Raw genomic sequence first — 26,687 nt, 5'->3', positions numbered from 1 at the left:
TTAAAATGACAGACATTAACTTTTACGAATCGTTAGTGTATTTGATTTGACAAAAACTCTGCCGCGTCTCCACATTTAAAGATTTAGGCGTTTATTTCTGTTCCAATTTAGAGTTTACACATCACATTAATTATTGTTAATAAGGCAAGTTCTATGCTTGGTTTTATAAAACACTGGGCAAAGGAGTTCAATGATCTCTATGTTACCTTTTTTTTTGTATAATTGCCATGTTCGTTCTCATCTTGAATATGCTTCGCAGGTATGGACTCCCTATTACGAAATTCATAGAAAACGTATTGAATCAATTCAACATAATTTCATTCGCTTTGCCCTAAAAGGTCCTCCTTGGGAAGATCCCTATGATCTGCCTCCCTATGAACATCGTATTCTACTTCTTCAAATGCAATCTCTCCATCAAAGGCGTGTTAATAACGACTTAGTATTTTTTCATCAACTCATTAACGGTGAAATTGATGCACCTTATTTGCTATCTTGTGTACATTTGAATTACCGTGGCGGAACTCGTCACCTGCATACATTTGATTTTATACATATTGACTTCCATAGAACTAACTATGGGAAGAATGAAGCTTTAAGTCGAATGAGCATTTAATATAACTTAAACTGTTCATCGATAGATTTAAATTTAAATAAGGTGGGATTAAAATCATTGTTTAGAACCAGTGCTCTACTATCGTAAACTTTCTCAATTCTGTTTTGTTTTGTAATAGTTAAATGTTAGTTATGTTTTGTATTTTGTGCGTGTGTTAGGCTATAATTGTATTATTTTTTACTAACAACTAACACATGCACTTATGATGAGCCCCTGATCGTAGTTTGACGCTTGCTATAAGCTTACTACTTTCTGAAAATTCTGAAGCGTAAACAAAAAAATTCTGAAGTGTAACCAATTTTCTCACGAAACAAAATAAAAGTAGAAAATGGTTTTGTTTATTTTTTTTTAAGAAATATCGTCTATCTCTTATTTTATTATAAAACTTTGTACATATCATAATAAAAAAGGAATATATTACATGGATGCGAAAAAATAAATAATTTACAAGGCAGTTTAACAAACATCTTAAAATATAAACTATAAAAATACTTAAAATCACTACAATAAAAAACAAATATGTACAAATTTACTTAATCTTAGATTTAAAACCGTTAGCCATCATTGGAGCAAGTTGTGATGAATCACGCCCTCTAGTTTCCGGAACAAAGAAATAAGTTACGAAAAACACAATTGTACACGCGACCGCAAAAGGCAAGAAAACAAATGAACCAATCAATGCATTCAACGGAGGGAATGTCATTCCAACTGTCAGATTGCACAACCAAGAGGAAAGACTTCCCAATGACATGGCTACAGGTCGTGGAGATACTTCAACAATTTCTGGAAATGAAATCAGTTAGTAAATAAATGATATAAATGTGTATTAAAAAAGGTAATTTACCTGCTCCAATGAAATATGGCATCGGACCAAGACCAAATTGGAAGAAGAATATAAAAATGAAGATGCACCCAATACAAGCCAGAGCTATCCACGGTGCAGCATCCTTTTCGAACAAACAAAAGATAAAATCAATATGAAATCTTAAAACAACAGACTTACAATAAAGTAAAGTGATGTAGCTATGGCTACCAAAAAGAATGCACACATAGAACTGGAGATCAGCATCATTGGTCTTCTGTTAAACTTAGCCATTAAAATCGGTCCCATCAAAGAAACTGCCAAATTCATACAACCAGCTCCTAGGTTAGCCAATTCAGCATCGTTTGCTGAGAATCCTGCTTTCATAAAAATCGGAACTGAGTAGAAAAATATCTGCAGAAAAAATATAAGTTAATTCTTGACTTTTCTATAAAACAAAATTACTTTCAAACTTACTGAATTAACACCAGATAATTGCTGACCAGCTTGATAACAGCATATAACGAAAAGTGGTAGTTTCATAGCTGGATTTGATATAACCGACCAAAAGCTGCTCTTCTCAATTTTGGTATTGGCTTCAATTTCCAGATCGAGCATTTCCGCATTAACTTGAGCTTCATCGTTTTGCCGCAATCGACTGAGACTACTGCGAGCACCTTTAGCATCATCTTTAATCAGATAAAGCCATTTGGGACTTTCTGGGAAGTAATAGGATGGAAGATAACAAATAACAACCAAGGCTCCATAGGAACTCAGAGCATAATGCCATAGCTGTTCTGTTCCAAAGATGAAATTCAAACTAAAGAATTGTCCAACTACAATACCCGCTGTTACGCCAACAGCACAAAAAACTCCCAGAGTTTCTCGTAGATGTGGCGGAGCTATTTCTAAAAGATATATGGGCAAAGCAGTATAAGTTATTCCCGATGAAATACCAACTATGAATCGGCCGATCAATAGAAGTTCTACTGATTTAGCTTCCCGACAAAAGTTGAACATAAATGCAGCAATAATAAGAAGAGCTCCTGCTATTAAAATTGCTCCTTTTCTAAAAAAAACATAGAAAGTAGAGTTAAAAGTGTTTTAAATGTGAATATGCATAACATTTTGTTTATTAAAACAAACCTTCCAAACTTATCGGAAACAGTTGCTCCACAAAGTGATCCAACCATTCCACCAAGTAAGAGAATTGATACGATTGATGCCCATAGGACATCTAGTTCGCTCTCTAATAAATGCCAATCATATTTCTCAATAAGCGTAACATTGCACCAATCTTTGATAAACTGTGTAAAAGTTAGAACTTTATAAAATATTTTTGGTTAGTTTCTTTAAAATGTTGACTTACCAATGCGGGACTATTTACACACCCAAGGCAGTACCCAACAGGAACTGAAGCACCGATTGTCGTTGCAAAAGAAACCAATATCAACAGACCACCCCATTTTTGTGGTTTCTGAAAATAGAAAGAAAAAAAAGTTTTTAAATTTAAGCTTTGACTTAATGTAAATCGATATTTTCTTAAAAATGAAATTCAAAAATATAATAAAAGAGATTGCGTTAATTTTCATACTTCGTTAAATTGTATTTAAAAGATTTATTTAAATTAACATTACCTACTATAGACTAATTACTCGATGTGGACCAATTTTACGACCAATTTTGAGAGTTCATATAAATATATACCTATTGGCATAAACCGTGTTATGAAAAGTGACTTATAGATATTAAGGACAAGCAAACATCTCATGAATGAAGAGGTTTCCATTAGATGGGTAGTTGTCGCTTTTGAAGCTGTCATCATTTGACAAAACATAATGACGACAAGTGAGTAAAAATCTCCCTAACTATCAAGTTAAATCCACTTATATCAAAATGACAGTTGATCATATTTTTTCTTATAACTCAAAGCTGACATTTTTCACTTTGTAACTTATTTATTTTCTGCATTATTCCATTTAGTTTTGTGTGTACATTAAAATATTTAATATATACATGTAAAGTAATATTTCATATTAACTAACAAAACATTAAAAACTATTGTGCAAGAAACAAATAAACAAAAAACAGAGTTATAAAGTTCCGCTTTTCGTTGAGCGAAAAGACATGACCAGCTGTCATTTTGGCATAAATAGACTTGACTTGATAGTTAGGGACATTTTCCTTAACTAACTTTCCAAGAAAATTACTAAATTGGAATACCAATCAGTTATTAGAAACTTGCCTTGTAACCTTCAAGTCCTTTATGTCGTCTTAACCTGTCCAATGGTATTTGGACAGTTGTCACTTTTGAAGCTGGCGTCTTTTAACATTTGACAAATTAAAATTATATCATTACCATTAAATTTCACGATGAAAAGGTTAAATATTTTGCAGTTACAGTTCGCAGTTTTGAAAAAAAAAAAAAACATTTTCTAACCTTGTTATTTCTCGGAGACTTGGACTTTTGTCAATACTCCAAAATCCAAGACATACAACCGCAAATGTAAGAATTGGAAATTTCATGATAACTTTCATCTTAACAATAAAATAAAAATACCTTTATTTGTCCTTGAAAATACTCAGCCTCAAAAAAGGAGCAGAATAACGTCCAGCGTTCACATAGTTTCGTTTTATGATTATTTATTATGTCGTTATGTTTTTAATTTATAAATCTCTGTTCAATTTTATATTGAAAATTGAAATGGATCAACTTACTTGTGCTTCTAAATCGATTTCGTCAGTTTCATTATGCGATAGAAATTCAATTTCTTCGAATGAATTATCATGATGTATCACAGGATTACCAAATAAATATCGATTCATTATTTTAAAATTATACGAAATTGTTAAGGGATAAAAACACTTAAAAACTATGACTAACAAAATCACCGCAACATAAAATATATAATGTAACATAAAAAACGCAATGTCCTTTTTGTTTTAAAAATTTTGACTGATTGAAGTTGTATAAGAAAAATAACTAAAACAGCAAATAAAATAAAAGCTTTAGGTTATTCCGTTAATTTTAAGTTCACTTAAATCATAATGCTTTAATTTTATAATGTGAACTGAAGGGTCGCATATAAATGCTCATTTCATAAAACACATGTCATTAATACATAAAGTGATGACCTTTTTTTAACTATCAACTGCAAATATCCGATTTTAATTATTCAAACAGGAGCTTAATTTTTAATTTCTAAAAACACCTCTTAAACTAAGACTTATAAAAAGCTGTAAGCCTGATACATCCATTACTGCTTATTTGTACTAAAAAATTACTTTGCCTTGAGCTTTAACACGGCATAAGTTGTAAAACAACAACAGTACTCAGACGATAGAAATCGTTGAATTTTCATTTTTAATACGAAACTTCAACCTACCCTTTAAAAAAGAGAGAAAAAGTAATTTTTAAAATTCTCATTATTGTGATCGACACAGTTCTAGTCATAAAATCAGGAAAGACGAATAAAACAGACCTATTACAATTGCAAGATTTTAAAATTGTTTCTAAAATACTTGGTGCACCTTTATAAATAATGTACATACATAATTTTGTAAGTTCATTATTAAATTGGTTATCACCACTGAAATGTTTTCAAATCAAATCGTTTTTTATCTATCATTGAAATCATTCCCAACATTTTTTGAATGCATATTTGACTGCTTAAAGTTTTGTTTGGGAATTCAAATTGTACTTATCGATCGGAAATCAATTGGGCAGTTATTTTTGGTAAACATTTTTTTTTTCTATTTTAGAGACGGCATTCATTTTCCTGGACAGCAGTTTATTTTGGGATACTGACCCCACACTTTTAAAAATCCACAAAATCATTATCGGCAAGTACAAAATCTCCAAAAATAAAATCCCTAGGATCTAAATAACCATGTCAATAATCCACAAACGAAATCCCCAAATCTAACTTTTTCAAACTCCGTGAATGCATGTTTGTTTTCATCATTTGAGTGTACTTTTCGGAGCTTAGCAAAAGTTCAGAAGATTATGATTTTTCAAAACTTTACTTCTGATTCAAAACCAATTTTCAGGATGCGTCAAAAAGAAAACATGAACCCGAGTTGTTGCCGATTGTCTAAAAAATAATTTTCCTCGCACACAAAATGTAGTCGACGCTTGGGATCTCCTGCTGCGGGCCGCCTCAAGTGCATTGTAAGGATACAAAATTCAGGACTATATGCACTAATAATAGATTTATTAAAGGAAATGATCGTAGGGGGTCAATGGCTCCAAACATGATAATTTTCTCACGAACTTCGATACTGTTTTTTTTTTTTTGTATAGATATGTGCAAATAAATATTCGCAATTTTAAAGCGAGGAAACATTTATTTCCATTTTAAACATTGATAACATACAAGAAGTTAAAAATAAAAAACAAGGCGGTCAAAAGTTGAAAAAATTAAATTTTTAAATTTTATATCATACTATGTAATATGCTTAATTAATTGTTTCATTTATTAATTTTTTTAAAATGTATTTCTTTTTTTGGAAAAACATATATACATAATATTATTAATTTATTATGTTTTTCTTAAATGAAAAGATAAACACAGCTTAACTTTGTTCTGAATTATTCCCAAAATCAAAATCCTTGAGCACATATTCAACATATTTTGAGTATAACTGTATTTGGGCGTTTTGGTTTCGGAGATTTAAGGTTTGAGGATTTTTGCCCGATTATCTTATGTCTAACGTGAAACGAATCGTTTCAATAATTTGTGTTTCAATTTCACACAATTCAAATGATAGATTTCCGTCAGAAAAGATTTTGCTGTGGATTTTAATAAGATTATTTTTTTGAATGACAGACATTTTTACTAGTCGCTAAAAACGCCCTGTCAAAAAATTCCAATAATTGGTTCCAATGAAAGCTATAACTGGTCCCTAATCTGAATATAACGAGCCAATAAGAGCTATCATTGGATTTTTATCATAGACATTTTTTTAGAGACTTAAAAACGATTATTAAAGAAAAAAAACTTTTTTATGTTTGAGATTTAAATAAACCTTATGACTTGTAAAGATGTTATTAAAAAAAAGTACTTTATTTAACTCATATATTTTTTAGTTCATTTATAAATTTTCAATGATGAAATCGTTATGAACAGCGGATTTTGAGTTTATAATTTGGATCAAAATTTTTTACTAAAAACGTGACAATTTCGTTGTATTTCCAACTTACATTTTTACTTTTAATCATCAACTTTAACCAAAAATGCTAGATTCCAATCAAGACATTTTTGACCTATTACAAAAATGTTCAATACATATATTATAACAAAACTTTGAATGATATTGGTTTCAATGATTAATAGCCTTTCACACCAAACCCAAAACCGAGTTTTCGGCAAAAAGTTTTCGAAAAACCCGAAAATCGTTCACACCGAACATTTACATCTCAAGCCTCTATCATCAAAAAAATGTCATTTTCTTTTGCTTATCCTGGAATTTCCATTCGTTGATACCCTGAAATCGATAATCTTTTCCTGTGCTGTGATAGAGCAGCATATCAGCGCAGACAAGGCTGTTACACTAGATTGGACTCACGACATGAACCAACAACAACAACCGATCCGAACAATTCACTAAGGAGAATTGTCTCGAAAATATATTAAAGAATCAACAACAAACAAAACTGTTGCAATAAAAATTCATTTTATTTACTCGTAAAACATTTTCTTCTTCTTTCACAAAAAATTCACTCCAAAATACTGAGTTTATGACTATTGCTTCGCCATATATTGTGGCCGTCCGAACATCTAATAGGCGGGGTTGAGAAGATTCTGAACGATTTTGTGTAGGTCCTTATGGCCGGAGCAAAAAAGGTCAATTCCTAGTTCCAAATTCGTACCAAAATCACACTCATCCAGAGCGATCACTGAAGCTTTTATGATTGTCTGCAATTTCTCTATGACTATCTCTTTAACTTATTCCTTTGGGGAATCGCCTGACTTGTCCAAAGCACTTAGGATCTTCTTGATGTTGGCATCCCATCTTTCATACTTATTCTCCTCTACAAATGAACTTATCGCCTTTCTCGTATATCCCAAACCCTTGTGTTTGAATAGAGTAACCAGAAAGTCTTTCTCCAGGTAGTAAGTGCCGAAAATAGTCACTGAGGCTTTTATTCCTGACGTTGGCATATTTTACCGTAATTTGTTCTGCTTCCCGCATCTCCCCCATAGTTTCTTTTTTTGTTTTTTTTTTTGTCACTTCCATATTCTGTAAATAAAAAACAAAAAGTAATAATTCTTATTTTGTAAGGAATTTGTATAAATAATATTACTTACCACGACCAAATTTTTTTTCAAAATTAAATATTTGTTTTGAAAGCAGCCATCAGCTGCTAATTTGAGCGCTGAATGTTTCGAAAGGGTTCAACTTTGAATATCTACTAGTTTTCAAGAAGTTTTATATAAAACTTGTGGTTTACCTAAAATGTATGCGAAAACTTGAGTTTTCGATGTAAGTAAGCCTATAAAACACAAATGATAGCCACGTATAACTGTCCCCTAAAACTCAACATTTGTCAGGTTCACAAGAAATACGAGTATAAAGGAGGTGTACGATAAGGCAAGTTTCTAACCTATAATTGACCAGCTACCAAAAAATTGTCTTTCAACTAGGACAATATAAAGTTTCGAGTTTGAAATTTATGACACATGAAAACTAACTAGCAGCCTTGATCAAAATGTACTTTTGACGAATGAAGTCGACTGCAAAAGTCTCTTGTGTTGTCTGAACCTTCTCATTTGCCACTACCACAATTTGACAGGTACAATTTGTTAGTGAATTAAAATGTAGTATTACAGTAAAGAAAAAATATTCCAATCAGAAGATTTTAAGTGATCTTGCTAAGCGAATCGGGAATAAATATTTTCCACGCTTCGCATAAAGTTATATGCGTTGTTACCCGTAATTACAAGACAGACATAAAAAATTATTTGATTTGTTTTAAGTTAGGATAATGCGTACATTTTGTATAAATCTGTAAAAAAAAATCTCCGATCGGTTTCCCCGTTAGGTGTGAATATCAAATTCTGTCTATTTTTACGGATCAGATTATTTCCATACATATGTAATTCGACCCTGATACTATCTACTTTATTTTGACGCACTTACAAGGACCGCTAAATTTACATTATATTTTAAATTACTATTATTATTTTCACTTTTTTACAGCTGTGGTCAAATTGATTTATTAAGTATCGCAAAATCTATATTAAATTATAGGTTAAAAAAGTTCACACAGTGAATAATCTAACAACTTAAAATTTTGAAGAAAAGGGCAGATAATGTAAAATAAAAATACACAAATATTATGAAAAGGATTTGGCAAATTGCAACTGTTTTGAAATAAAAATGAAAATGTTATGTTTAAGAGACATATGAGAATAGATATTCATCAGTTAATAGCAAATTTAAAACGGGTTCCTCGATAGTTTGTTTTTCAAAAATTTGATTGACATAAAACATGGAATTTTTATTTACTTCAGTTTATTGTGAAAATCATGTACAAATTAGAAAAAACTACTCATGCAATCTACGAGTATTATATCTTTTTCGTTAGTTTTAAAATATGTTTGATGTTTCTGAAAAATTTTGAGTTTTCCCATTAAATTGTAGTACAAATACAACGACTTGAATTTAAATTAAGTATTTATGTATTTGACATTTTTATTTTTAAACAATAAATAAGTAATTTTCAATTCAACAATGGTTGTAATACAATCTTCATTATCATAGTTATTACAGCTCAGTATGAGATTATTATTGGGAACAATTAAAATAAACAAGTAATTACAAAATGTTCAATATTATACATTTTAAGTTAAGTATTTTTGAGCTTAAAGACATAATATAGATAACAGTATGTGATGAGATATCAGCCCAAATGGCATTTTTTTTATTTTGTTCGTCCTATCGAACTTTTGAACGGAATCCTTTGGAAATAAGTGGTGCAACTTCCGACGGATCACGTCCCCGAGTCTCTGGTAGATAGAATCTTGTTAAAAGGAACAAAACTATGCATGTGATAGAAAATGGAATGAATACAAATGCTCCCCAGGCATTTTGTAATGTTGGAAATGCCATTCCAATGATGAAATTACACGACCAAGATGCGAGTGATCCCATTGCCATACCAATAGGTCGAGGTGCGACTTCAAAGATTTCTAGAACAGAAAATAAAGAATTTAAAAAAATATAAACTTTAAAAACATTGATGTTAACAATGAAACAAAAATGTTTTATTATTTGTATAAGCTTTAACGACCCGACCTCTCAAAATTACCTCAATAATTTATACATTTACATTTTTTCAATCAATCTAATTGGTATTTCTATGTTTATTAAATTTCTAAAGTCTTTAGCTGCATATAAATATTTATTTTGACTAGCTTAAAAAAAAATCAAGGTTTATGCAATAGGAAAGAAAGATTGATCTAATCGCCAAATGAAAAATGATTTTGATTATTTTTTTTAAACGTCAATATTTACAAATCATATATTTTTCGAGAATCGAGATCCTAAAATTGATATCTATTTAACAAACAACAAATGTAAAAAAAAAAACAAAACCAATTATGTCAATTTAAGTCTTTTGACAGATAATAAATTGGTTCTGTTTGTTCCCACGACAGAGATAGTCCTATTACTCACCAGATCCAATAAAATAGGGAATTGGGCCAACCCCAAGTTGAAAAAAGAAAATATAAGAAAAGATGCACGCAATGCATGCGAATGCAAACCAATTGACATAATCCTGCAATAAAATCATTATATAAGTTTTTTTTACTTTTTCTGGAAAATTATATTTTCTTACGATAAATCGCAGAAGAAACGCGAAAGCGAAGAGACAAATCGCACACACAAAACACGAGAACTGCATTATCGGCCGACGATTGAAATTGGCCATTAGGTAAGGACCCAACAAAGATGTCAAAAGATTAAGACTACCAGCTCCTAGATTTGCCCATTCGGCATCAGTTGTAGAGAGTCCAGCTCTTTGAAATATCGAAACAGAATAGTAGAAAATCTAGAACACAAAATCTGATCACTTGAATTGGAAAAAATTAAAAAATAATATATACCGCATTGATGCCAGTCAACTGTTGGCCACCATGAAAGGCACAAACGATAATTAACGGTAATAGAAGAGTAGAATCACTCAATACAGCACAAAACGAAGCAGTTTGCATTGTGGCACTCGCCTCGGCTTCCATATCTTCGATTTCTTTTTGAATCTGTGCCTTTTGATTAGCGCCTCTTAGTCGTTGTAGTTCTCTTTTGGCACTTTCACGATCCTGCTTTACAACATACAACCATTTTGGACTTTCGGGGAAGTAGAAAGATGGCAAGTAACAAATTATAATTAGGACAAGGTAGGAACTCAAGCCGTAGTGCCAGTAATCGGCTGTTCCAAAAATATGACGCAAGCTCATGACTTGTCCAACAACAACACCCCCTGTAACTCCAACGGCACAGAATACACCGAGAGTACCACGCAGTGCCAGTGGTGCACATTCGGTCAAGTACATTGGCAAGGAGGTTGTTGTAAGGCCAGATGCCAGACCGACAAATAATCTGCCAAGCAAAAGCATTTCTACGGAACTAGCCATTCGGCAGAACATGAATTGTATTGCACCCAATACGAACAGCAATCCACAGATTAGGAAGCATCCTTTTCTGTAAAAAATATGATTCCAAAGTTTTATTAAAAGAAAACGTAACAAATTCAATTGACAAGTGAATGATGAGTGACATTTACAATTTGACATTTCACATTTGACACTTTACATTTGATACTGGTATGTGTTCTTCTGGACTGGGGTCATTATATTTTTTCTCTAGAATTTCACTTAAGAAACTAGACTTAAAATTACTCATTGATTTATTTTTGATCCAAAATGCAGATCAAAATTTGTCCCTTTCTTCTGCCAACTTAAAAATGTCATTCATCTGTCAGTTGAGCAGATGTCTTCTATGAGTTGTGCTACTCGTATTATGAAAACATTGTTTAAAATATATATAAATATGGAAGCAATTTAAAAACATAATAAGTTTGTAAGTCAGATCATTTTCTTTTTCTGAAAGTGGATCAAGCAAAGAATAATGTTCAGAGAAAATAAGACTTCTACTTCAAAAACACAGAAATAAACCGTTTGTTAAAATTTGACAGCTAATTATAAACCTACACAAAAAATCAACTCTCAATAGTGTTCCATTCTTCAAGAATTTAATCATTTTGTATATGAAATCCAGATTTTCCAATGGAAAAACCTCTTATAAATAATTTAAATAAAATATAAGGAGGAAAATAGATTTAACAGGGTGGGCTTAGTTTTAACAAGTGAAGTTCCAAATGACACTCTACAACAACGAGTAATGGGATCTTGTTTAACCAAGGGAAAGGAGGATTGAATACGATCTTGACTAGCGACTATTATCAATGACACGTTCCAGGGCAAGCGTACTGCAACTAAGACATACCAGAGAATGTAAGTTTCCTTTAGCGTTTTTGTTGAGGCTTTTTCTACCTTAAAGTTTTAATATGAATTTAAACCTTTTGTTAACAATCAAATTCTAAATAAAATAATTCATTTAAAAAAGAACAAATATATTTTGAACCTGTTCTTTCTCAATTTAGTCAACTTAGTGCAAACGATGCATTCATTAAAAAGCACTCCACAAGTTTAAAAAACATTCATGCAAGTTGATGGAATTAGGCGCGAACTCAGTTAAGAGCAGGTCACTTAAATTGAATTGATTGTATGACACTTGCACTGCACTTCAAGACTTATTTAAGACTTAGAGTTTATTTTTATATACTCACCAGATCCAATGAAATACGGAATTGGACCAAGGCCAAATTGATAGAAGAAAATATAACAAAAGATGCAAACGATGCATGCGATTGCAAACCAATTGGCAGAATCCTGTTTATGATAATAGTCATTAAGTTTTTCAGAAGAGATTTTGAAATATTAAATTCTTACAATGAAATGAAGAATGAAAGCGAATGCCAAGAGAAACATCGAACACACAAAACACGAGAACTGCATAATTGGACGGCGATTGACATTTGCCATAAGATAAGGACCCAAGAATGATGTTACAAGATTAAGAAAACCAGCTCCAACATTTGCCCACTCAGCATTGGTTGTTGAGAGTCCAGCTCTTTCAAAAATCGAAACAGAGTAGTAGAAGATCTAGAACAAATATTAAACTTTGGTCAGCAGAACGGAAGGAAAACTAATAATGATGGATTATTTACCGCATTTATGCCAGACAATTGTTGACCCCCATGGAAGCAACAAACTATGATCAACGGTAAAGTTAGACTGGAATCACTCAAGACTGCACAAAACGAGCTAGTTTGCATTTGAGCACTCGCCTCAGCTTCCATATCATCGATTTCCCTCTGAATCTGTGTCATCCGATTGGCACCTCTCAGACGACGAAGTTCTCTTTTAGCGCTTTCACGATCCTTCTTAACAATATACAACCATTTTGGACTCTCGGGGAAGTAGTAGGAAGGCAAGTAACAAATTATAATTAGAACAAGGTAGGAACTCAAGCCATAGTGCCAGTGATCGGCTGTTCCGAAAATGTAACGCAAACTAAACAATTGTCCTACCACAACACCAGCATTAATTCCGACTGCACACATTACACCCAGAGTGCCTCGAAGTGCCAGTGGAGCACATTCGGTCAGGTACATCGGCAAGGAAGCTGTTGTGAGGCCAGATGCTAAGCCAACGAAAAATCGACCAAGCAAAAGCATTTCAACGGAACGAGCCAGTCGGCAAAAGATGAAGAGTAACGCTCCTACAACGAAAAGTAATCCACTGATAAGAAAGCATCCCTTCCTAGAATACGAATTGGAGAAAAGTTGAGTATAAGATGAAGTTTTAAGAATACGGACAAACAAATAACTGTTGAAACATTTAATGGCTTTTGAATTCAACTGATTACTTTAACATTATTCGTCTATTTTAAGGCAAACAGGCAGTTTTAAAAATGATTGATTCCTACTGGTCAAATAACTTTGATGGAATATCTTAGCTCAGAATCTAAATCGCTTGAGAAGATGATGTTAGAAGTATCAGGACATAGGAGATACATATTTAAAAACTAGGGTTATCAATAGTGTTTATCTTAAATTCACCGATTAACTTAGTAACGAATTAAGTTTGTGAGTTTTTTTTTAAGTTCTAAATGATTTAAAAATTGACTTTCAAAATCTGGAAGTCTTTAAGAGTGTTAATTTACGATAATTTAAATTAAAAATTAAATTATCGGTTTTTGAAAGTATTGCAATCATGCAACTGTACTGAAAGCCTTATGCAGAATTAATTTGTAAGTTAAAATTATTGTTCAGGTTTAAAATCATGAAATTTTATTTAACAACACACTTTCATTTACATATACTGATATTCAAAGCTTCCTGAAAATTAAAAAGAGGCAAATATTTAAGTATAGATATATGTATAAAATAGAAACAGATTAAGAGCTATTTACTTTTCAATTTAAGTTAACGAACATTTTAAAAACACCTTGGTAATTGGTATGTACGTTTATTTTAAGACATGACTTAAAGTTCTATTTATATTGAGTACTCAGTTGATATTTTGTACATTATCAATTTCATATTTTTCTGTTCTTACAGTTGTTGTTTTGTCGGGTATCTATTTTTAGTTTTATTTGTTTGGCGGATGTTTGTGATTGCGATTTTTTTCTTTTTTGTATTCTTCAATATATGTACTTCAAGGACGAGACTGTTTCATAATTTCATCGATATTTCTTAAAACAAAGTCAACTTAAATATGTATGTTCTTAGAAAGAAGACATTTAAAACTAATTTGTCAGATTTATGTATGCACTTATTTTTTAGCTACAATGAATGAACAACGTTTTTGGACTATAAAAACTGTTAATTTGAGAAGTTTCTTAACATAAGGTATTATCGCTATTACCGCAGCCGTCATCTTTTGACATTTACAAAGTAAAACCAATCACCTCGAAGGTAAGGCTAGTTTCTTGTATCTGCCAGCAAGCTTTCAAAAAAATTCCTTCAAATTAACGAAATTTTATTGGAAAGTTGACTGGAAAGTTAGCTAAAAAATAATTTCAATGGGATGGTTCTGACAACATAAGGGACTTCATTTGCAGTCAACTGCATTTCTTGAACGTACATTTTGACCAAGTCAACTATTAAGTTTTTCAAGTGTCATAAACTTCAAACTCAGAACTTTACTTCCCTAACTTCTACCTTCAGTTTACCGTACAAAAACTACCAAAACCATTATTGTCTGCAAAAAAATCCTCGGGCAACCTACAAGTCCGTACCAATTTGCATTTCGTATTGTAAAGAAATATTTTTTATTTCTTTTCCAATTTGACAAAAAACCGTTTTACACAAAATAATAAATGAAATTGTGCGAAAAATAAATAAACCGTAGAGGAATTAAATTCAACTTTCAGTTAATTGAAAAAAAAAAACATGATCGATTGTCATTCTGAAAAAAAGTCAATTTTCTGGCAGCTGGCCAATCAAAAGTTAGAAACTTGCCTTACCTGCCCAATTACTATTAAGTGAAGTCTTCTTATGTCAAAATGTCAGCTGATCATGTATTTTCATTCAGCATAATTTTATTTATAGTTTTAATTAAAAGGGTTATGATATTGGATAAGGAATGTTTAATAGTATGAAGTACATCTCATAATAAACTTTTAGTTTGTATAAGGAGTTTTTTTTTGTAGATAATAATTTTGAAGGTAATTTCTTTAAATAAAAGAAAAACAAATAAGGCTCTAAGTTTGAACTTAATGACATCTGAAAAATTAACTATGATCCTTATGCGTTCAAAGTTTACTTAAAATGGGATTATACATGCTTAAAAAGCGCATTGGAACTACCAAAAAAAGTTGTTTTGATCACCGATGTGTGATACGAACAAAAAAGCAGATGACTCAGTGTCAGTTTTGGATCCTACACTAAAAAGCCTCAAACAAGTTTATAATAAAAGCACAATGTAGCAGACTCTACTATAAATTTAATCTACTATTTAGACTGTAACTGATATGAAAGATGTTGGTTCATAAATAATATTTAATTATAGCTTTTGTCTTCTATTTTTTCAGAAACCGAACAAATCTGACTTCAATATTCTAAACCTTCAAAAGAAATATTTTTATATGTGGATAGTTCAGCTGTTAGGCATAACAACAATATCATAATCAGTATCATATTTAAATTCTTCTTAATGTCAATATAATTAGAAATTTTAGTTCAGTGCGACAAAATACTTAAAGTAAATATTTACTACTACTTTTTGGTAGCTTTTTTTAGGGTATAACTCAAATAAACAACTTTAAGAATTTTATTAGTTTATTAGCTTGTTTAACATACTTTTTTGAATTCTTTATATAAAACAAAAGCTTAATAAAGCAAATAAGAAGGAGCTTCTTGAAAAATGGCAAAATACTTACTCATATTCGTGTTTAAAAATTAAGAAATTATAAAATAAAACTGAATGAATCCGGTCTAAAATTGTAAACTTTTGTTATTAATGCCAAAAACTGGACAAAATAATTTATGCATTTTCAATAGTTTAGAAATGTAATTTTTTTTAAATAATTGTTAAGTTTTCGATTTAATTCTGTCATTTTAGTTTATTTGATAAACTTAAATAATTATTGTCTACCTTCAAAGTTTTTTTAGGAAGGAATTGTTTCTTGAAAAATAAATAATTGAATACTTATTTAAAACCAAGTTAGCTTCAAGAGGTACTAAGGGACACATTCTTTTCCAACTCTTAAGTTCAACATGTTTAAGTTCCTTTGTTTAAAAAAAAGGAAAAAATACTTTAAATTATTTGTGATTTGAATATTCAAAAGCTAAGAACCGGATTTTTAATTGTACTTATTTCTTAATATTTTATTTAGTTGAAAAACAATCGAAAATAAAAAACTTGTTCTTTAACTATGGTATATATTGATATGATATGACAATAAGCCTTTTGATAGTTATTTACCGAAATGTAAGTCAGGTATGATACTTCAAATTATTATCATTAACACAACGAAATATAAATTTTTCAAATTGATTTGGATATGTTTGTAAATGAATTTTATCTTTTGTTTTTTTTTTTCAGTAAAATTCTTATAACATATTCTATAGTTCTTATAGAAAATAAATATCGTTGTATTACTTTTTGGTTTTCATTTTAAACAACCAGTTGTTAAAGCCTTAACGTTTTACCAACCAGCAATTTCCTACATATTTATTTATTTTACTAGCGACTCCAAAACTTTAAACCTTACTTCTCGTTTTTAAAAAGTATAAAATAGCTAATTCCATTTTTTTAAACAAGCATCCGAACATGTCCGAACAGTGACAGTTAATGAAAATAACCAAAACAAATAAACTGAAACGGTGATATTAATTGAAGTTCCCAACTGGACCATTCCATTTCATCCACTACTTTTAAGGGCATTGGTTTTATCATTGAAACAAATCATTGGAATTTGATAGGTCGTTTATAGCGATCATTAAAAATATCTATCATTGAAACAAAGTTCCTGCTTGAAATTCACCCAAAATTATTTTAATGACGGGAATCTGTCATTGGAATTGTGGAAAATTGGAATAAAAATTAATGGAACGTTGCGTTTGTTCTACTATTGAAATCAGCTGTTCAGAAAAATGAAATTCCGTCCGGAAAATATAAAAACAGCTATCAGTAAAATCCATGGGTTAAATTTTTGTTTCACGTTTTTAAACATGTAAGAACATTAAAAATATAACTGAAATATGATGAATTCGAATGCCAAGAATATTATTTCAAAAAGAAACAAATTTTTGGAAGCTTAATTCATTTCGTAAATATGTTTTAAGAAGCTTAATGATGAAATTTACTGAACACCTGACTGCAAAATGCTAACAAAATTCCATTTGGTTTTACTGATTAAAAATGTCTGTCATTGGAATCTGTCATTGAACGTTTCACTTTTGAACACAAGAGGTTCAGCTTCAGGAAAATGAATTTCCGTCCGGAAAATAGGTAAATTAATTTAATATTTTTTTAAATTGTAATTAAATTTTTAATTTTCATTTCTAATCAAAGGAAAACAAAGTTAAGTATCCATTCAAAAATTTGTCCATATTGATTTCAATGATAGCTACAAAACTGTCCCGTAAAATCCATCAGTAAAAATTGTAAAAAAAACCTGAAACGTTTTATTGATAAGCGTTAATAGCAATTTAAGAAATAGTAAGATTTTAAAACCGTTTAAAGCGCCAGTTATAGCAATAATTGAAACAAACATTGGAATTTTCTTGGCAGATCGTTTATAGCTACCATTAAAAATGTCTGTCACTATACAAAATTTCCTGATTAAAATCCACCGATAAACTTTTACTGACGGAAATTTGTCATTGGAATTGTGTGAAATTGGAGCAGAAATCAGTGGAACGATTCGTTTCACTTTTGAAAATAAAATTATCAGCTGTTTCCTTTCGGAAAATAAGAAAATAGGTGATTTCTAATCGAAGGGAAACATCGTCAATAATATCGATTCAAAAATTTTAACGATTCAATTTCAATGATAGCTATAACTTGCCGTTAAAATTAACTATCATCTTTTTAGCTTAGTAAATTGATAAAAATCGCGTTGATATTTTACTAAATTGTTTTAAATTTTGATCTGTATCTTTATTGCTAGCTAAAATAATTTTTTTGAAATTTTGTATTCTAATTACTCACACAATTTTCAAAAAAGAAAAAAACTGAAGTTATAATTCTATTATTAAAATATATACACATTATGTACCTATTTATTAAATATTTATTTTTATTATGGTGTTGAAATTCAAAAACTAAATAATTCGTCAATTTTCTACATTAAAAAATTAAAGCTTCCTGTATTAATTTAAAGTGGATTTTGTTCCATTTTTCTGCAAAACTTTCCCTCAATATAAACTCAGACCCATCTTGTAACTCAATATTTGCATTAAAAAACTATTTTCCTTCCTATAACGTATTTTCATAATCTATGATTTATTTTTAAAGATCAAATAGGTAAAAAGTTTAATTCACCCATATTAAAATGTTTCCCGATTTGTGATAAGATTCTTATTTACATTATGTTTGCAGGTCTGTATATACATACGAGTAGTTCTAAAAACTTCGTCATTTCTGAGGTAGCAACTGTGATATTATTTACATTTCATAACAAACATTTATAACTCTCAATAAAATAATAACAGCAGCCGTAGGTGGGTACGTACCAGATTTAATTTGACGACGAGATTTCATTGACGTTATGAAGTGAACAAAGTCTTCTTATCAAAACTACTATAGTTATTTTATTTCTATTTTTATATTAATTTATCTTTGCTATCCCTTGACATTAAACATTCACTATAGGGTAGGCTCTTTAACAAAATGTGTACATACATATAAACGTATAGTGAGCTTAGATATACATAATGAATAAAGTAATTGTAACATGCATTTATATGACTTACCTTCCAAATCTATCAGCAGCTCCTGCACCTCCTAATGAGCCAATAGCTCCGCCTACCAAAAAAATTGAAACTATCGTCGACCAAAGAATATCCAATCCACCAGATGTGATGTGATAATCATAACGTTCGATAAGTGTTTCATTGCACCAAGCTCTCATGTACTTAAAGAATACAAATTATTTATCATTACTGTAAATATATATATCACCTTAAGTGTTGTAAATTTCATATACCGAAGCAGGACTATTTATGTCTCCAATGCAATAACCAACTGGTACGGCAGATCCCAAGGTTGCTGCATATCCAACAAGAGTCAACAATTTTCCCCATGGCTGTTTCTATAAAAAGGACAACCACAAAAACGTATGACTTCAATTTAGACAACAAGAAGGCATTTTATTTGTATAATGGATTCTTGATGGAATGAATGATAGGCCATGACCAGAACATTCCTATTTTTAGATGACGATGTCCTTCACGTTTATTTATATTAAATTTAAAGTTACCTCAAGCTGTGGAGTGCTATTAGACACAATTTCAACTTTGTGAGTTGAATTATAAAGAACTTGAGATTCGCTTCGCTCTTTCATGATTTCGAAGATCTAATAACCGTTATAGTAACGAATGGTTCAAATATGTATGTATACACTGATAACACTGCTTTCAGTTTACGGAAATTTATTCAAAATTACTTCTCAACAAAAATAAGATTGAAAAATTGTTATCGTTACAAACTTAATTCCTTAAAGCTTTATATTTACTGCCTTTAATTGTGCACAAACAGAAGAGCGAACGAAAAACCGTTAAAAGTAGCGAACATCCGTGTAGTCTGTTGAAAACACGAAAGGGCGAATAGCGGTTGCTAATGACAGTAAAGCTGATAATCAACTTGCGTCGCAGTGCGACTTGAATTGAAAATGATTATCATCAGCTGTGATTGCGGAGACTTGCTTCAAGGGGAAATTTTTAATAAACATCAAAAATGTAATCGCATGAGGCGATGTTTATTTTGAAATTATTTTTGCAATGATGCCAAAATGAATTTAGTTTTTTGAAAAAAAAACAGGGTTACACACAAATACGTGGAAAATAATATGAATAAAGCTTTGATGGCAGCAAAGAAATCAAAAAATTATGAATGATGATTCTGATTTTTCAAAAATTATTGTTTATACTTACGATGGTAATGACAAAACTCTTCTGTAATAGTAAAACAATACTTACTTACTCATTTGACAGAATGAAATGGTGGGTTACTTATTTTTTTTGAACATAAATACACTTTAACTCAAAATTCGCGACACATTTTTTAGTAATTGATTTTTAACGGTTCACAATAATGTAAATGGTAAAGCCTAGTACATACTTCCTCGTGAAGTGAACGTTCGCCAGTGGAGAAAGTGAACTTTTGACATTGCTCACTGGTACACACTTGTGAGTACACGTTGTGAACATTTGACTTCAGCTTCACCAACAGTTCCCGTACATTTTGCACGTGAATTGCCCGTGAACGAAAACTCTCCACTTTGTTCTCCACTCAGCTTCACGAGCAAGTTCACGGGTGAACCAAAAACTGAAATTTGTATGGGTTCACGAGATGGTTCACAAGTATGTACTAGGCTTAAGGCTTTGTTAGTTTGAGAAAATGTTTAAGACGATTTACAAAATTAACATTTTTTGACAGGACAGCAAAAATACAACCTTATTATTTTGGTGGTTATTTTGTTATTTTTTAGGATAGCTGATAAAACAAATAAACTTGTTTGGTAGAAACAAACTGTCAAAACTTGTATGAGAATTCAAAAACAAACAAAAATAATATATTATTTAGCAATTTAAAAGAGTTAAGATTTGTTGTGATCGTTGGTGGCAATTATTAAGAAAAGGAAATGGAAAAATAGCTCTTTTAATATATAATTGTCTTTTTGCTTTTTGAAGAGGAGTTGATCGAAAAATTTGACAAATGCAAAGAAGCGGAGCTACTGGTTTAATCATCTAGACTGCTTGCGTAAATTTTTTGAACACTTTTTGCTTCTTTGTTTCGGAAACATCTTCATAGTTGTCTTCAATTATTGAATAGTCAGAATCCATTTCAAAACCTAATTTTGTTCAAATGAATATTTGTGTTTTGTTTATTCTGACATGTCACTTAAATGCTATCTTTTTGACACCGAATGTAATTTGGTTATTGGTATACAAGCAAGTTTACTAGCTGTACAAAATTATCCCTTCGATGCCTTAACGGTTTCTTTAATTGGTAAGATCCTTAATGTTAAGTATTTACTCTTAAAAGTACGCAGCTTAGGCTGAAATTTAGTTCACATTTTTTCTCCTAACTTCAGCTAAAACCAAAGCATAATTTTGATAGACGAATGCTGTGCAGGAAATCCAATTTTTGTTTTTAAGAAACTATCCTCCAAGTTTCAAAGTGAGGAGAATCACCAGATTCTTTTTCTTATCAGAACTTACATTTGTTTTCTTCTTTTTTTCGCGATTTCTTTGTTTCAGCTCCAAAAAGTTTTTATCAAAAAATAACTCCTCAATATCTATTTTATTTAAGCACGGTAAAAACACTCGCAAAAAATGTATATCATGACAGAGCAGAAATGAAAATACTATTGCTTTCCAATTCAATTGAAAGAAGCCATAGAAAATTTAAAGAGGGGTCTTTTATTCCATTCCATCCAACATTCCTGACAACAGTACTCGCACGCAGGAATAGTTGAGAGTTGTAAGTCACTAGGCCCTGGTTCACAACGGACTGTTGCGCCACCCCATTTGATTTTGGATGTCTTGAGATTATTTTTTTAAGAAAAAAATAGTATTTAAAATATGTTTTTTTTTTAACTTCTTTTAGTAGATGATTAAACATTTATGTATTTCCATTTATACTCGAAAAATCATTTTAATCTCTTAAAACAAATTTTCTGGAAGATTTAACCTTGACCATTCTCTTTTTAGCTACGACCTCTAATAATAGGTTGTTAAAAATGTATCGAGTAATTTATGACTCTGAGCATCACAAAAATAAAATTTTAGTTAGAGCTGCGTATCACTCGGCTAAAATATTTTGTTAAATTTTAGTTTTACAAAGTTTTGGAGAGAATTTCGTATAGAAGCTACAATTTAGCTCAAGTAGCGTACCATCCTTTATATATAAAACTTTTTATTTAGAAAAAAAAAACTTTTTATTTAGTAAAATAAAAAAATGGTTGGCTAAAACAACAAACACTTTTAACATTTATTTTTGACTTTCTTAACTCAGACGACAAGTAATGTCTCAAATAAAACTATGTTTATAGTCACAATTAAAATATTAATGTCCAATTTCATAAACAGCTTTTATACATTTAACAGGATTTTAAACTGTAAAATGGGATATTTTGGTTTCACCAAACGTTTTTAAAGTAATCAAGCTTTTAAACACCTTGTAAAACTAAATGCCCATTTTTGGCTCATTAAATTTTAAAAGTGTCATTACAAAATGAATATGACAGATTAACAGTTGATGGTTTGTTTTGTAAAATTTGTATTCTTAATATTTGGAGACACAGCATGAATATGTAGGTAAACAAATTCATTAATATGTACTTATAATATCGTTTTTATGATTTTGATTTTTAATTAGAGAATTTGACTGGTCATCTTTGAAGGAGAACAACATATAGTTATCCGCCGTTCAAGAGTATCCAGCTTTCACAAGAATCCATTTTCGGAGTATACCGCTTTCACAAGAATCAATTTTCAGACTATGGTGGTGGTTTCCAAAGCATCTGTGGATCAGTTGTTGAGCAATCGATTACACACATTAATTTTTATAACCTTGTAGATCGGAAGCAGAAATTTATAGGAACAAAAAATTATTATTAAACAATTAACAATCAATGCGTATGCGACAAAAATTTAAAATTCATCGTAGTATTTTGCGATTCTTGTCATCTACATATAATGCTTTCTCGTTCTTTCTCACACAATTCGCTTATTAGAAAGAAAAAAGGGGTTTTATTTTAACAGGGTTGTGAAGAGAACTCTATTTTAACAAAAATATCCCAGAAATTTTCCATTTTAAGGTTGGTGAAACTGAACAAATTTAAAAGCCTGATAAAATTTAAAAGCTTTTAGATAAAAGTATTTTTAGTGTTTGTTTATAAAATCGGACATAAAATTAAGAAATTAAAAACTTTGTCTTTGACATAAATCAAGTTCAAAAGTTTCTTCATATTTCCACTTAACCCACAAAGCTTATAGCATTTAAAAATAGATAAATTCAATCATGGCATCTGGAAGTCCATATTTGTTAGGCCAAATCATGAGTAATATTTATAACAAATATTTTGTATATATTTGAATAAACGGAAATTCAAAATCATACCATTTGAAACCACCCTGTTGTTCTTCTTCTCTTATACTTTCTAAAATTTTATGCGCCACCTGGTATTCAAAAGTATACAGTTTCTCTTATGTCACCATTTGATTTGTTTACGTTGAATATTTTGTTGTTGCTTTACTGCCGAGAATTATAAATGTCAAACAATTCTCGGTTTTCATTTCCAGTTTCAATACACAGAACAATTTACTCATTTTCAAGCGACTTTGCGGTAACGACATTTTAATTATCTTATTTCCTTTTTTATTTTCTCTTGAATATTAACTACCTTTACCAAAAACGTATACGAAATCTCAAAGAGAACAATGTTGTTTCCCTCTGCTCCTCGATAAGACTAAAACAATTAAAAATCTCGAAGAAATTTAATAAAAAAAAACAAAAACCTTTAAAACAATATAACACAACGTAGGAAACATACAAATCAAGAAAGCATACAAAAATGGTTTCGTCATCACTGGAGACGATTCTCGAGACTACAGCTGTGATAACAACTGTTCTGCAGTATTTATCTGGAGCGTAGGTTTTAAATTTGCTTTAGACTAATAATAGCTTCTTAATTTTTGTTATCAATTTCACCTTTCATTGTTTTGTGTTCTTTTTTATATCAATTGAAATTGCGAATTATTATGTGTGCTTAGGATTGTTTGCCGGAAGTATGTTAACAAAAAGAGCACTGGCGATTCCTCTGGATTTCCTTTTATATGCGGATTCTTATCGTAAGTCCAATATTCTTTGATTATTAACTCTGGCCTTCCCTTTCTTAGATCCAGCCTCTGGCTTCGGTATGGCTCGTTAACCGAGGAGAGAATCGTTGTGATAGTGAACATTATAGGCACGGCCTTGATGTTCCTTTATACGGCTATTTACTACGTTTTTACCGTAAATAAAAGAAGCTATGTGAGACAGTTTTCGTTGGCGCTTTTCACTTTAATAACCATTGTGACGTACACAAAGTATGAAGTGCCACACGAAGAGGCAATTCAGCTTATGGGTAAGTAGATATAGGCTCTACCTTGTTATTTGGTTTTTATAATATATACTTTTCCAGGATATGCCTGCTGTGTGGTGACGGTGTTTTTCTTTGCGGCTCCTCTTATTATGCTGTTCCATGTGGTGCGAGTGAAGAACTCCGAGAGTCTACCATTCCCTCTGATAGCAATGTCGTTCTTTGTGACAGTTCAATGGTTGATCTACGGAGTAATCATCAAAGATGCCTTTATACAGGTAAGAAGTTAGTATAAGATAAACCGTAAAAATCATACAAATGCTCTTTTTCATTAACAGATTCCAAATTTCCTCGGTTGTGTGCTGTCGTTGGTGCAGCTTAGTCTGTTTGTTTGTTACCCGCCCAAGAATTATTCTGGCCATGGTTATAAATTAGTTGATCAAGCAGTGATCTTTTGAGGTGGCTATGGCTGGACTTTGCCACACTAGGATTCCTATAACCCAGTATGATGATAATAATATAAAGTATTTTTTTTTTGTTTTGAGGATTATTGCAAATTATATTATGTAGAGATAAGATTGTATTCAATCAATGCTATATATAGGAATGTTTTGAAGATATGACTTTACACTGCATATGAATCTTTTAGCTTTAAGTTAACAAAAATTTAAATTATATGTAAAAGCAAAGCAAATTAAACTGATATATTGATGTGCCACGTTAAGTGTACTTAAAAAGTATTGTTTTGAATTATTGAACTGTTGAAATTAAATGGTTACAAATGTTGGGGTTCTTATATAAAGGAATTTAACAATTTTGGCCGTGATAATTAGTAACCATTAAGAACAATTTCCTTCATTAACAGTCTGCATTTGAGTTTGAATTTCAATAAAAACTGTTTGATGTAATTTACGATGAACATTTTTTTAAATGTAAAATATAAAAAATAAACGGGCTCAACCGGGATTTGAACCCGGGACCTCTCGCACCCAAAGCGAGAATCATACCCCTAGACCATTGAGCCGCTTGAATAACGGTACTTTCAGCAACAATACAAATTAAACTGAAATTAATTTTCTCAAGTTTTGGATGCACATTTTGTTTTATTTCAGACCAAAGAACATACAACTAAGAATATAAATTATATTAGTAAAACATCTTAAATTTTAAAAAAAGCAGAGACGAGTGAAACAAAAATTATTATTCTAGAAAGCATGTAAAATTGTATCCTTTGAGTTACTAAGTATGTACCTACTCCAGTTCTGCTTTAATACAGAATTATGTCAGAAAAAAGTTGTTAACGTTTCGTATAGTTTGTGAAAGGAAAACGTTTTAGGACTGAAATATACTTAAGTTCACAAATGGGCATAAGATCATAACACTATAATATCATTTCTGTATTTTTGAAGTTTTTCCAACATTACCTATTTAAATATTTTAAGCCTTTCTTTCCGATCCGATAGTTTCAAAACGACCTATCCCAAAAAAATTGCTGTAAAAATGATACAAATGGGTCCCACTCAGTATATTATATTATTTCTAACGGTTTTATATCTTAACTGAAGTCAAACAAAGCTACTGGGGCTGACGGCATCGCTGCCGAACTATTCAAAGCTGCAGGCGATGGCATTGTAGGGAGAATGCACTAACTCTTCTGCAAAGCATGGTCGGAAGAAAGCATGCCCGATGAGTGGAATCTCAGCATAGTGTGCCCGATACATAAGAAAGGAGACCCTCTAAATTGCGCCAGCTGAAGAGGCATCAGTCTCCTTAATATTGCATATAAGATCTTCTCTGCCGTATTATGTGAACGTCTGAAGCCGTTCGTCAACAACCTGATTGGACCATGTCCGTGTGGCTTCAGACCAGGAAAGTCCACTATCGAGTATTGACAAAATATTCACACTACGGCAGATCTTGGAAAAAAAACCAGAAACTTCAAATCGATACCCACCATCTCTTTATCGATTTTAAAGCCGCATATGACAGCATCTATAGGGAAGAGCTCTACGGAGCAATGTCTAGTTTTGGCATCCTTGTCAAACTTATCCGTTTGTGCAGAATGACGATGGAGAATGCACACTGATTTTTCAAGGAAAAGATCTCACCGATGCATTTGATGTCAAAGAGGTTTTAGACAAGGCGATGCACTGTCATGCGACTTCTTCAACATCGGTCCGGAAAGAATTGTGCAAAACTCAAACTTTCAACACTAGAGGCACAATCTTCCAAAGGTCCATCCAATTACTCGAATACGCAGTTGATATTGACATAATTGGAAGATCAAAGCGTTTTTGAGCAGTGCGACGGAAGCGAAGAAGATGTGTTTAGTGGTCAATTAGGGCAAGACCAAGTATATACTGTCATCAAAAAAGGACACTGAAC

At 31.1% G+C, this 26,687-nt stretch overlaps 3 protein-coding genes and 1 non-coding gene across 6 annotated transcripts in view; 1 reads left to right on the top strand and 3 right to left on the bottom strand.

Annotated features, from left to right (window-relative positions):
* Positions 1–957: 957 nt before the first annotated feature.
* The window catches only part of LOC129952669 (solute carrier family 2, facilitated glucose transporter member 1-like), a 39,008-nt gene continuing 13,278 nt past the window's right edge, over positions 958–26,687 (bottom strand). Inside the window, exons 1-7 of one of the 2 annotated variants that reach the window (XM_056065423.1) lie at positions 4,134–4,313; positions 2,785–2,892; positions 2,562–2,722; positions 1,893–2,484; positions 1,617–1,829; positions 1,458–1,560; positions 958–1,396 (exon numbers count right to left, since the gene is read on the bottom strand). In XM_056065423.1, coding sequence (XP_055921398.1) covers positions 1,143–1,396; positions 1,458–1,560; positions 1,617–1,829; positions 1,893–2,484; positions 2,562–2,722; positions 2,785–2,892; positions 4,134–4,241 — 1,539 coding nt within the window. In that variant the 5' untranslated portion in view covers positions 4,242–4,313 and the 3' untranslated portion in view covers positions 958–1,142. Of the gene's footprint in view, positions 1,397–1,457; positions 1,561–1,616; positions 1,830–1,892; positions 2,485–2,561; positions 2,723–2,784; positions 2,893–4,133; positions 4,314–26,687 lie in introns of those variants that run through there. The other variant, XM_056065424.1, reaches the window with a different exon arrangement.
* On the bottom strand, positions 9,083–20,032 carry LOC129952672 (solute carrier family 2, facilitated glucose transporter member 1). 2 transcript variants are annotated; one of them, XM_056065426.1, is made up of 7 exons: positions 19,476–20,032; positions 19,203–19,307; positions 18,970–19,130; positions 12,712–13,306; positions 12,434–12,646; positions 12,271–12,373; positions 9,083–9,610 (listed from the first exon to the last, which is right to left on the bottom strand). In XM_056065426.1, the coding sequence occupies exons 1-7, from the start codon at positions 19,557–19,559 to the stop codon at positions 9,357–9,359; spliced, it is 1,515 nt and encodes a 504-aa protein (XP_055921401.1). In that variant the 5' UTR covers positions 19,560–20,032; the 3' UTR covers positions 9,083–9,356. The 2 variants fall into 2 exon arrangements, with proteins under 2 accessions (XP_055921401.1, XP_055921400.1); XM_056065425.1 differs by lacking the exons at positions 12,271–12,373; positions 12,434–12,646; positions 12,712–13,306 and adding exons at positions 10,098–10,200; positions 10,261–10,473; positions 10,529–11,123 and having other exon boundaries at positions 19,476–20,031.
* On the top strand, positions 23,373–25,026 carry LOC129952677 (sugar transporter SWEET1). Its single transcript, XM_056065432.1, has 5 exons — positions 23,373–23,872; positions 23,995–24,072; positions 24,121–24,347; positions 24,405–24,580; positions 24,641–25,026. The coding sequence occupies exons 1-5, from the start codon at positions 23,796–23,798 to the stop codon at positions 24,758–24,760; spliced, it is 678 nt and encodes a 225-aa protein (XP_055921407.1). The 5' UTR covers positions 23,373–23,795; the 3' UTR covers positions 24,761–25,026.
* Positions 25,255–25,326, bottom strand: Trnap-ugg (transfer RNA proline (anticodon UGG)). Its single transcript has one exon. It is a non-coding gene; the product is annotated as a tRNA-Pro (tRNA).

The sequence above is a fragment of the Eupeodes corollae genome, chromosome 3, assembly GCF_945859685.1.
Source record: "Eupeodes corollae chromosome 3, idEupCoro1.1, whole genome shotgun sequence".
Classification (NCBI taxonomy): domain Eukaryota; kingdom Metazoa; phylum Arthropoda; class Insecta; order Diptera; family Syrphidae; genus Eupeodes; species Eupeodes corollae.
Note: the sequence above shows the minus strand (reverse complement) of the source record. Positions and strands in the feature narration are given on the sequence as shown.